This window comes from Gopherus flavomarginatus, chromosome 14, assembly GCF_025201925.1.
Source record: "Gopherus flavomarginatus isolate rGopFla2 chromosome 14, rGopFla2.mat.asm, whole genome shotgun sequence".
Taxonomy (NCBI): Eukaryota; Metazoa; Chordata; order Testudines; family Testudinidae; genus Gopherus; species Gopherus flavomarginatus.
The window spans coordinates 33,512,627-33,524,844 of record NC_066630.1 but is presented as its reverse complement, the minus strand read 5'-3'; the positions used below and the strand labels follow the sequence as shown (position 1 = coordinate 33,524,844).

Here is a 12,218-nt window from a genome sequence, read left to right as displayed (position 1 = left end):
TTTGGAAGAAATGTTTGTATAATTCTAACTCACTGATATGCTAATTTAGCATAGCTTCCAACTGTTATCTAATTTACATATTTAGAGATGACTATATATACTTAATTATGCTAGGGTACCAGCATATTTCCATTTGAAAAAGTGAGGGAAATTCCCAGACACAACACAGTAAGCTGGAGGAGGGAGTTAGTTGTAAATATATATCAGTTAGAAGGCAGAAAAATTTTGAAACTTTTTATTAATGATGATACAGACTAGAACTCCAGGAAGTGATACATTAAAACAAAATTTAAGAAAGGGAAAAATTGGAAAGGTCTAGAAATGCAGAGCCAAGGTACCCAGAACAACCTTTTCTTTGGTTCTGCAGCACCTGCTTACTTTCATCTTCCAGTTGGTATGCTCTTACCTAGTTTGTAAGATGTGATTTTTCCATTAATAAGTTAACAAAGCTCTGAATAAGTTTTCCTAAAGATTTTGAAATCTTATTTACATTTGGGAAACCTATTCTGTTTCTACAGTTTGAATATGAAAGGTAGTAAATCTACAGTATTAGTTTGATACAGAGGTTTTATAGAGATTAAATGTATGATTTAATGCACTGTGGCAGTCATTAGAATGCCCTACAGTACTGTACATGAGATTTCTGTTCGGAGGCTTATACATAGATAACACAGCTGTGTGTTTAACAATATTTCTCTATTGAGAAGTACATGGCTTTGGGGAACAGTATAGAGTAATTGCCCCAATATGTTGTGTGTGGTTTTTATTTTTATTTATTTATTTATTTTATTTTTTAAATAGATGAAGGAGGCCAAGTCAGTTGATTTTATAATGTTCTAGTTGGTTGTTCCTGGGCTATAGCTACCGGGCTCCGAATTGAAGTTGTTTGGGTGTAACGTAACTCTATATTTATACATTATTCTCTAAAGTTTGCAAGTTTATTTGTTTAACTTGAATTTTTTTGGTTTTTTAACTTCCATATTCTTTCAAAGATTTTTCCTAAGTTACGAATATGAATTTACAATTCTAAATCCACCTTTTCAATTCTTTGTGAATTTACTTCACTTTTTAACGGTACATCAAGCATTTCTGCCTGTGGGAAGCACAGTAAAGTATTAATGGTATGGTGTGGTAAGACACTTGCCTCACTAATCTACCAAAGAAGTGGATTATATAGCAGAGCCATTTTTTTTGTTTTGTTTTTTGTTTAAATTATTTTTGGGTCAATAAATGTTGTTAGTGGAAAAACTTTGAAAGTACAGGCTCTTTCTTAAAGCCTGGGCTCTGTATTTTGCTGCTGAATAAAAGAGTGGGGAATTATGTCAATGATATATTGTAAGGCATTGATGATTCAAGCTTAGCTTTTACTTTGGGTTCTTGCTTTTTCAGAGGCGGTGTTGCCCTTTGCCTGAATGCTCAAGGAAGGCGAAACGGGGAAGCCCTAGTGCGATTTGTCAACCCTGAACAGAGAGATTTGGCATTGGAAAGACATAAGCATCACATGGGTAGCAGATACATTGAGGTAAAGAACTACAGCATGACAACATATCAGCCCCAGTATGCTGGGAATGCAACCAGTTTTAAACTAGTGCAGAAGGTTATCCCCCAGTGCAATACTGTGCTCTACAGACTTATATAACTAGAGGGGAATTGTCTTTCACTAACTTTGGGTTGGATATTCAAAGGAGACTAAGGGAATTAGGCACTCAGCTCCTACTGATGGTCACTGGGAATTGAACCTCTGCCCTCACTAGCTGTTTCTGGAAATCCTATCCTTCATTTGAGTTTTAAAAGTTACTTTTGTTGGTTGTTTAAAAAATAAGACATTCTGAAGTTTTACAGGGCTCTGGAAAATGTTACTTTTTAATTTAGTACTGACCATTGAACGTTTTTCTGTTTATTTAAATATAACCATTTTCTTGGTTTTAGGTTTACAAAGCAACTGGAGAAGAATTTTTAAAGATTGCTGGAGGTGAGTAATTTTAAGATAAACCTATTTACTAAAGTGTAATGTTTACTTCTACTCTTCAGGTGGGTGAGAACATAAAGGACTAATAAGCGACTTTTTCTCTTTGAGCTTCAGAAGTTCATCGGGTCAAATATCGGGAGCTTCCCAGCACAAGTAGACAGACGCGCACTAGCTCTGCTTGAGCTGGTGCACTAAACTTAGCAGTGTGGCCATAGACGCTCAGGTGGCAGCTCAGGCTGGTCACACAAGTACAAACCCACCCAGCCTCCGGGGTTTGTAGTTGGGCGGCTAGCCTGAGCCACCACCTGTGCTGCCGCACTTACACTGCTATTTTTAGTACTCTAGCTTTAGCAGAGCTAGTCAGTCTCTCTCTCTCTCTCTTCCCCCCCCCCCCCCCCCCCAGTGCTGTATACACACCCTTAGAGGGAGAAGAGAAACCTCAGTTGTTTCTGCTGTGGGAGATTCCTTGCATCTTTTATAAGCCCTTGGTTCTCGCTAATGCCAACAGATTTATGTGAAATACTCTCATGTACCTTTTGTTTTAAAATGTGGCACTTTTAAAGTAGTATACCCAGGAGCACGAAGGGGGGAGGGGAAAGAAGTATCCATGCTTGTCAGTTGTTTTGTTGCTTGGTGCAACAAATCCTCCTGTCTCGTTCTTGAATGTTTTCATGTTGCTCTAAGCAACCAGTCAATGTACTTAGGGGTAGCTTCACATCAAGATGTGGTTACTGAGCAAGTCTCTGGTACCATGGGCTGTACAGAACTGGTAGTTTATCAGGAGATGTCCCTGCACCTTTTGTTGCTAGGTGTATTTGTCCTGGTTCTTCACTGTTTCCAAACTAAATGGATACACTTTTATTTCCTGTCCTGCCAGGCACCTCCAATGAAGTAGCTCAGTTCTTGTCCAAGGAGAATCAAGTCATCATCCGGATGAGGGGTCTTCCTTTCACAGCCACTCTGGAGGATGTCTTAGGGTTCTTGGGGCCTGAGTGTCCAGTCACAGGAGGGAAAGAGGGACTTCTTTTTGTCAAGTACCCAGATGGAAGACCCACGGGAGATGCATTTGTGTTGTTTTCCTGTGAAGAATATGCACAGAATGCACTTAGAAAGCACAAGGAGATCCTTGGAAAACGTTACATTGAACTCTTCAGGAGCACAGCAGCAGAAGTCCAGCAGGTTGTAACTACTGGCTATGAAATCCAGAAAACTTATCTTTTCCAGTCATCTTCTAATGTTGCCCTATACTTGTAAATGCTGATCTTCACTTTAGGTCTTTCAAAAACAGTATAGTGGGAGCAGCTTTTCTATTACATAAATCAAGTATCAAAGAAGACATTTTGATTATTGATTACATAGTTTTTACACTTTTGTTGCATTGATTTTTTTTTCTTCCCTCTCTTTAACACTGCCCATATCATTAGATAGAGATCATCAGATATGTCTTTTCCTCCACTTGCCTGACAAGTTTGAGACTGACTTAATTTTTTAACTTGTATTTTTATATTCAACAGTGGATACCTAAGGGGTTGGGCTGCTTGAAAATCTGCAGCGTTTTTCAAAAATTTGGGTGCCTAACCACAGAATTCTTCCAAACACTTTATATTCTGTTTACTTTTATAAATAGATTATAAGAGTTGATAAATTTATTGATGTTTTACTACATGGTTAATCAATCATTAGAATCCAACAAGTTGTTTATAACCATTTATTACTCCCTCTACTTATAACTCATCTTTAATACATACTGCTCGTATCTGTAACATGTTTGCCCACCCCTGTTATAAACCATTTACAAATGGATGTTACAAACTATGGCCCGGGGACTGCATCCAGCCCTTCAGATGTTTTAATCCAGCCCTCGAGCTCCTACTGGGGAGTGGGTCCAGGACTTTCCCCGTTCCACATGGCTCCTGGAAGCAGCAGCATGTCCCCCCAGCTCCGGTTCCTATGCAGAGGGGCAGCCAAGGTGCTCTGTACACTGCCCCCACACCAAGCGCCACCCCCGCAGCTCCCCTTGGCTGGGAACTGCGGCTGAGAGCTGCAGAGGCAGTGCCTCTGGACGGGGCAGGGTGCAGAGTCGCTTGGCTACGCCACCGTGTAGGAGCTGGCGAGGGGACATGCTGTTGCTTCTGGGAGCTGTTTGAAGTAAGCGCCACCCAGAGCCTGCGCCCCAGCCCTCTCCAGCACCCCACTCCCCTGCCACATCCCTGATTCCCCTCCCACCCGCCAAACCCCTCGGTCCCACCATCCTACACCCCAGAGCCCGCATTGCCAGCTGGAGCCTTCACCTCCCCCACATGCACCCCAACCCCCTGCCCCAGCCTGGAGCCCACTCCTGCAGCCTGAATCCTCATTTCTGACCTCGCCCCAGAGTCCGCACCCTCAGACAGAGCCTTCACTCCCTCCCACACCCCAACCCCCAATTTTGTGAGCATGTGCAGCCCACCATACAATTTCCATATCTTCGGGCCAAAAAGTTTGCCCACCCCTGGTTTATAAAGAGCTATAATAGAACTGTAATATGGTGTGTGATTAAAACTCGAGTACAGTCAAGGATCTTGTTAAAATTTGGTCATTTTAGGGACATCTGGAGTTTTTGAGAAGTGCCTAATAGATTTTTGAAGAATAGGAATGAAATTCTCAATTTCCCCCACAACAACCTGACTTTCCTTCCCTCCCCTACTTCACTTCCTTTCTCTCTCTGAATGTACTCATAGATATCTAGTAATATTTGTAAAAAAAATTAACCCTGGCCCATTTCAATTAAACATCACTTCAGAAAGTAACATTTCTTGTCACCAGCAAGCTGAGCCTTTGAAATTACCATATTTAAGGAGATATGGCAGAGTACCTGTTTTGGGATACTGTATTCATAGACTTTAAGGCCAAAAGAGACCATTATGATAGTCTAGTCTGGCCTCCTGCATAACACAGGGCATAGAATTTCATCTAGTAACTTCTGCATTTTTTTTTCATGTTTGCGCTATATCATATGGTATATTCTTGTCCAAGTAAGCAGTGAGGCAAGTGGAAGAATATCTATGCTACATGTTAGTTGCTGGTGTTTATCAACACCACTGTGCCCATAGACAGACATAGCAGTGTCTATTAAACCTGACACAGCTATAGTAAAACCCATTTTGTAAATGAAATGGCATCGGCTTGTGGTGTTGCTTATTGTTGTGTCCTTGAGGGAGGATAGTTCCATTGAGTGCCTAAAAATTCATGTCCTACTACTCCAGTCTCCTTGACTAAGGGCTTGTCTACATCAGAAAGTTGCAGCGCTGGTGAGAGAGTTACAGCGCTGCAACTTAGGAGGTGTACACATCTGCAGGGCACCACCAGCGCTGCAACTCCCTGTTTGCAGCGCTGGCCGTACTCCCGTTTTGTCTCGGGTGTAGAGGATCCAGCGCTGGTGATCCAGCGCTGGTAATCAAGTATAGACACTTACCAGCGCTTTTCTTGACCTCCGTGGAATAAGCAGGTATCCCACCATACCTGAGGAAGCCTCTGGTAATCAAGCTGGTCTCCTTCCCCGGCTTGCTCTCGCGTTCCCCGAACCCCGAGCAAGCAGGTCTCCTTCCCTGCGGTTTGCAGGGGGGTTCCGGGAACGCGAGAGCAAACCGGGGAAGGAGACCAGCTTCGCCGCGGTTTGCTCTCGCGTTCCGCGAACCACCCAGCAAACCTCAGGGAAGGAGACCTGCTTGCTCGGCGGTTCGGGGAACGCGAGAGCAAACCGGGGAAGGAGACCAGCTTCGCCGCGGTTTGCTCTCGCGTTCCCCGAACAAGCAGGTCTCCTTCCCTGCGGTTTGCAGGGTGGTTCGCGGAACGCGAGAGCAAACCGCGGCGAAGCTGGTCTCCTTTCCCGGTTTGCTCTCGCGTTCCCCGAAACCCCTTGAAGCCGCCCAACAGCGCTGCAGTGTGGCCACATCTAACACCACTTGCAGCGCTGGTTGCTGTAAGTGTGGCCACTCTGCAGCGCTGGCCCTATACAGCTGTACTAATACAGCTGTAACAACCAGCGCTGCAAAATTTTAGATGTAGACATGGCCTAAGGAGAACTTCATAGGGCTGCGTTCAAACTAGATGAATACGCTGCTGCTTGCTTTACCAGAGGGCGTCTCTGAAGTGAGGCACTCACACATCATGCTGATCCAAGGAGCAATAGTCCAGTTCTGGGAATTGGAGCCCAGTTGTTCACTCTAACTATAGAGCCAGCTCATTGGCTAGTGTTAAAATAGACAAAACTGCAGTAGTCAAAACAATAACCGTCTGATAGTTGAGAAATCTTCCCTTTAGTAATATGTATATTTAGAGCATTAGATTGCTCCTACTGTTTCTAATGAAGCACAACAGTCTTGGTTGAATCACTGCTGACAAAATTAAAGCCTGCTACTGAAGTCTGCCTCTTATTTGCTGCACCTACCGGTGTAACTTGTTTGTCCATCCCAACTTATTTTATTACTCATACTCTGTAATTAGCTTTTGAACAATAAGTCCCAACAGCATCTTCTGGCAGTGCAACATGTTTCCAATTATCTCTTTCTCTCCCTCTCTATATTTGTCCATTGGGAGAGATCAGAGAGCAAAAAAAATGTTAATGGGGGACTGAGAGACAGGGGCGTCCACCGCTTTTACTGTTCTTGTTGTTCAAGAACTCTACATGAGAGCATTGACCAAGTAGTAGTAATATTTAGCTCTTGCAAAGTGCTTTACTATGGAAAGCGGGAGAGTAGAACTTTTTTTTTAAAGTCTTTTTTAAAGATACATAGCTGTATGTGAAGTACCTTAATTAAATTAAGTATCTGTAACTGGTAATTTTACCAATTTGGGTTTATCAGTGAGCCTGATGTTTTCAAATGCTGCATTTTGGGATCCTGTAAAATAAATAACTATAATCTACTTTTTGTCTTTTATTTAATGAGGTTGGTAGAAACCTAAATGGACCCTTCTAAATTCAGTTTGTCAATGGCTCTATTTAGATCTTCCCCCTATTTGAAACTGAAAAGTGCCAAAACAGCGCTGCTACTCTCCCCAGCCTCCCGCCAAAAAAAAAAAAGAAAAAGAAAAGCTGTGACTATTTTATATATACAACATTTTTTTGCCTGTTCTAAAACAGTTGGTTATGTTTCAATGAATGCTGAAGACCTATTTGCACCCCATAAGGGTTTTTAACTCTTATCCATTCACTTATGTTTTTTTGCCATTAGGTGCTTAACAGATACTTGTCAACACCTCTCATCCCTACTCTTCCAACTCCCATCATTCCTGTCATCCCCCCGCCTTACACCATTGCTGCTGGCAGCATCCGTGACTGTGTCCGGCTCCGGGGCCTTCCTTACACAGCTGGCATTGATGACATCCTGGAATTCATGGGAGACGCGACAGCAGATATCAAACCACATGGAGTCCACATGGTCCTTAATCAACAGGTAACAGAACTTTGCAGGGAGGCTGGCTCACCTTCTGATTAAAGACCAAGCCTAGGAGTCAAACCCTGATCTCTCTTCCTGACTCTACCTCTGATCTTATGTGACCTTGCAAAAGTAGCTTCTCCTCTTTAATAAAACAGGGCTAGTGCTTACTGTGATCTTAGCACTGTGATGCTTTTAATAGCGACCACTGATTCCTGCTGCATGAAGTCAGACATAAGGGTGGCAGGGGAGAGAGTTAAATTAAATCAATGATTCTGAGCTCTACTCCTTCCAGAATTGGTAGGGGATGGAACTGTGATCAGCTATCTGTACTCTGCACTGGTGGCTATCTTTAAATCTTCTTCCACAAGTAGGTCCAGTGCTGTGGGAAACAGAGGGTAGGAAGGAGTCTTTAAATAGCATCCCTGCTTAGCTACTGGGTTCACGGAACTGCAATGGGAACAGTGAGCCTGGTCTGGCTGCTTGAGCAGCAGCAGCACAAGATGGAAACGCAAGTGGCTTTGCCCTGTTCCAGGGAGTTACCATAATAGCCCTACTTTTGGGTATGGTCCACAGTAAGCCCTGGCTTTTATAGAGCAGCTAAATTGGGACTGGTTTGCAGATTAAATCTTAGCTTTTGTGAAACATTTTGGAAGAAAGAGAACATTTGTAGTTTGGTTTGAAAAATCTCAAGATTTTGGAGGGTTTTGATGGAAAAGTGCTTATTTCTAATTCAAAAGTTCTGTTTGTTTTTTGGGTTCATTTTAGAGGTTTACATTTTGTCTTCCCCCTCCAGCTTCTTCCATTTTTTGTACGAGCAGAAAACTGGGAGAATATTTTTTTAAATGAGTGTCTTTCTTCCCCCCCTACTTTTTTTCTACTAAAGGGGAGGGAGTATTAGAGAGAGAGACACACACACACCCCTACAAATCAAAATTAAACAAACTTATTTTTTAAAAAAAGGTGTTGAAAATATTTTTCTTAATAAAAACAAATCATCGTTTATTTGAAAAGCCATTTTTCATCAGGGTTTTTTTTCCTGTCTCTGAGAACAGCAATGGTGTTTTGTGCTCCATAGCATCACAAAGCTGGGAATCAATTTGTAACATGGCTTTATGGTTTACTGAAGTAAGGCTTTAACTGTACTTTTATTGGCAAAGGAATTGGTAGTGTGGTGTGTTTGCTTCCTTTACTAAATATAACCAATGATTGAATGAAGTAAGTTTGGCCATTCGCTTCTTGAAATTATTATGCTGCAGGGTTTCAATAAACCCTTGGTCTTAACGTTTGTCTGAAATTCAGGCATACCTTATGCTTAGGGTGCCAACTGTCTAATCACACAAACCCAAACACCCTGGTTCTGGCCCTGCCCCACCCCTTCCCTGGGGCTCCGCCTCGCTCACTCCATCTCCCCTCCCTCCATCGCTTGCTCCACCACCCTCACTCACTTGCACCAGGCTGAGGCAGGGCAACTCTACTTATTGCTCTGGGAAGTTGAATGACTCTTAGCATGATCTGTTCCCGATTCCACAGGGACGACCATCAGGTGATGCTTTTATCCAAATGAAATCTTCTGATAGAGCCTTTTTGGTGGCCCAGAAGTGTCACAAGAAAATGATGAAGGACCGCTACGTGGAAGTGTTCCAGTGTTCAGGAGAGGAGATGAACTTTGTTTTAATGGGTGGCACTTTAAATCGTAGTGGCTTATCCCCACCGCCATGTAAGTTACCATGTAAGTCTCCAATTCTTCTGCTCTCTGCTGCTAAAGGCTGATATGTGGTAGGTGCTCAAGCTCTGTGGCCTTTCATCTTTTTTACTTGGGTTTTGCCGTGATCAATAATCATCCATCTGTATATAGCTGAGATTGGAAGTTGTTCCCTTGGGCAATAATGGGAGTGATTGAAGCATTTTTATTATGTTTTCGGTGGTGAATAGATGTCAGAGATGCCTTGCCAGTGCATATGTTGCGCACTTTTGCTTTTATGGGTGTACTGTTCTTCTGAGCTCTGCAGTAGACTTGCCTGTAGTGAAACCTGTTTGGAATTGGATTATTTTGTTTTCAAATTGGAAGACATTCTTTACTATAGCTGCCAGTGAATGTTCTTGCTATTCTGCCTCTGAGCATTGAGAAGGTGCTACTCTTGGGGATAGCTTGTTTTTGAAGGAAACATCCATTGGGATATATTTCTAATGGAGTGTGTGGTGGGGGGGTGAAATTGGATGGATTTTACTGGCTGTCATCTGTGAACAGTATTACTATCCCTACTATGTACTGAACACTTCCAGCAAATGACAATTTATCTCTTTCTTAAGAATATATAAATACTACAATGATTATAATTTAACATTTGGGGCTTTACTGTGGGCTGATGATTTCCATTCAAACTTGTTTGATTACCCAATCACAATGTGGATATGTTCAAAACATTAAATTATAGATGGCCAAATTTAAAAAAAAAAATAAAAGCAAGGTGTGCAGTCGCATGCTTAATCTTTGTATGAAAAACAGGTATCTGTGCATGCAAATGAATTTAATTAGCCATTTGTATTTACAATATCCTGATAAGCATATCAGTCTGCAGTAGTTGCATGCAGACTGTCGGTTGAGAATTGAAGGTACACTTGTGTACCTAGCTTCTTTGAAAATCTGTCCCACAGAGAGCAACTTCTGCTAGAAGGAACAGAAGTATAAGTGTGCACACGTGCGTCCAATACCCTGCATTATCTGTTCACGTAGCTTCATACTTTCTTTGGCTAACTATGCAGCTTTCTAGTATCCATTTTAATATGGCTGAGGCAACTCATCTTCATGCACTTGGTAGGTATTGTTTATTCCAAGTATCCCAGAAATCCTGTCATTCGTGTTGACATGATAGGTGTTTCCACTGAGAGGGTTTAGAGCAGATGTGTGAGCTTTAATTCATTGTGGTCAGATGCTCTTAGCGTGGATAGTACTCACGGAATAAATAAATCTTCTCCCATCTTGTTCCCACCCCAGGCCAATTCCTGTTTTGATGGGTCTGTTTTTCTGGTTTGTTTTTTAGGTCTTTCTCCACCAGCATATGCTGCTTTCCAAACAGCCGCAGCAGTGATCCCAGCAGAAGCAGCACTTTACCAGCCACAAGCCCTGATATCAACAACCAGGACTCCCCAGGCTTCTGCTGCTGCCCCTCCAACTGTTACCTACTACCCGGCTCAGGCTGCTCAGCTTTATATGAACTACACAGCTTACTATCCCAGGTACAGTGGGGCTTGGTTGCCTTCTGCTACTTGATCTCAGAATCCATTTCTTTATAGGAAGGAAACTATTGGGTCACCTGTGCGTCCCTTTAATTTGTGTTTCTGATCTTGACAGTCCTGAGAGTTGCTGACGTTTATCAACAGGGACGATGACTGCTTAGGTGGCCTCATCTAGGCCTCTTAATGGGGCTTAGCCTTTGCCGGAGGGAATCAAGCCTCCTTCAGGCAAGCAAGGATGTTTTAGACTCTTGGTATGTCTACAGTTTTATGTGAGATGTGATTGCAACCCAGTAGTCATACCAGCGCTTGCTTTAATCTAGCCAGCGTGGCTAAAAATAGCATTGAACACATGCTGGCAGAGCCTTCAGCATGGGCTATACAAGCCTACCCAGAACCCTGGGTACATACTTGCGTTCATAGCCCCTGCCAGTGTCCATGACACCTCACCTTCATGGCTATTTTTAGCCGTGTCTGCTAGGGGGTAAGCCTATGCAAGCTGCAATCCCATCTCCAGTTGCAGTGTAGACATACCCATTGCCAGTTTTTTAAATAGCCAGCTTATTATACTAGGAAGAGCCATTATCTGCTTGCCTGGTGGTTTAGAACTGTTGATTGGTATTTAGTCTGATGTAACACTTCCTAGGTTTGCGGTAGGGTTGGGAATGAAGAGCATTCAGGAGCTCTTCCCCCGAGCTAATATTGAATCTTCCGTGAAATTGATCCACCTCAAACCTTTCTCCTACCCCAAGCCCTAAAGCCACCCATTGGTCACTGATAACCATTCTGCTTCACTCTTTCCTTTTCAGTCCTCCAGTATCGCCTACCACGGTGGGGTATATTGCAGCTCCTCCTGCAGCAGTAGCAGCTGCTGCCTCAGCCACACACACTCCAATGCTGCCCCAGCCTGGAGCTTTAGTTCGTATGCAGGGCTTGCCTTATAACACAGGAATGAAGGAAATTCTCAGTTTCTTCCAGGGATACCAGGTTAGTATCCAGTCCCTGTCATCAACATTTACCTTTCTGTGACTTGGACTTCTGATAGCTATTGTTCTGTGTCAATCTTAGTAAATCTTGGCTTTGGGAAAAAGAGGAAGGGACCTGCTGGCTATGCATTCGTTGTCGTATGGGCCACAGCTGCACTGCACACCACTGGTGGCAGAGGGTAGGGTGCATGTAGCTACACGCTGCAGTGAAAAGCCTGCTGAGGCTACACTGCAGTTTGTAGTTAGTTACATGTGTCAATAAAAGGCTCTGGCAGAGAGGAGGCAACCAGGAGCTGCTGGAAACTTTCTCCACTGCCTCTCCGCTGCCAAAGCCTTTACCCACCACCATAGTCTTTCCCTGCAGTGGGGAAAGGCTCTGGCATCAGGGAAATAGCAACACAGTGCAGAGTAGATGTACCCATGGTCAGCCAATGATGGTGCATTGCATCGTGGGTAAGGCAATTTTTACAATCAGCACATCCCAAAATATATTCATGGACATTTCATTTTTGTTAATTATAGCAATTCTGATTTTTTTCTCTTCAAATGTTAGATGCATGACCTAGTGGTTGGAGCACAGGTGTGAATGATGATTTCAGCATTGAAAGG

At 43.0% G+C, this 12,218-nt stretch overlaps 1 protein-coding gene and 1 long non-coding RNA gene across 5 annotated transcripts in view; both read left to right on the top strand.

Moving 5' to 3' along the window:
- Positions 1-12,218, top strand: part of LOC127034180 (uncharacterized) — a 240,628-nt gene that overhangs the window by 72,961 nt on the left and 155,449 nt on the right. The gene's annotated exons all lie outside the window — the stretch shown is intronic.
- Positions 1-12,218, top strand: part of ESRP2 (epithelial splicing regulatory protein 2) — a 65,943-nt gene that overhangs the window by 38,357 nt on the left and 15,368 nt on the right. For 3 of the 4 annotated variants that reach the window (XM_050922691.1, XM_050922689.1, XM_050922688.1), the window contains exons 9-15: positions 1,390-1,522; positions 1,930-1,972; positions 2,847-3,148; positions 7,183-7,404; positions 8,920-9,118; positions 10,431-10,626; positions 11,433-11,610. In XM_050922691.1, the coding sequence (XP_050778648.1) occupies positions 1,390-1,522; positions 1,930-1,972; positions 2,847-3,148; positions 7,183-7,404; positions 8,920-9,118; positions 10,431-10,626; positions 11,433-11,610 (1,273 nt within the window). The remainder of the gene's footprint in view (positions 1-1,389; positions 1,523-1,929; positions 1,973-2,846; positions 3,149-7,182; positions 7,405-8,919; positions 9,119-10,430; positions 10,627-11,432; positions 11,611-12,218) is intronic. The other variant, XM_050922690.1, reaches the window with a different exon arrangement.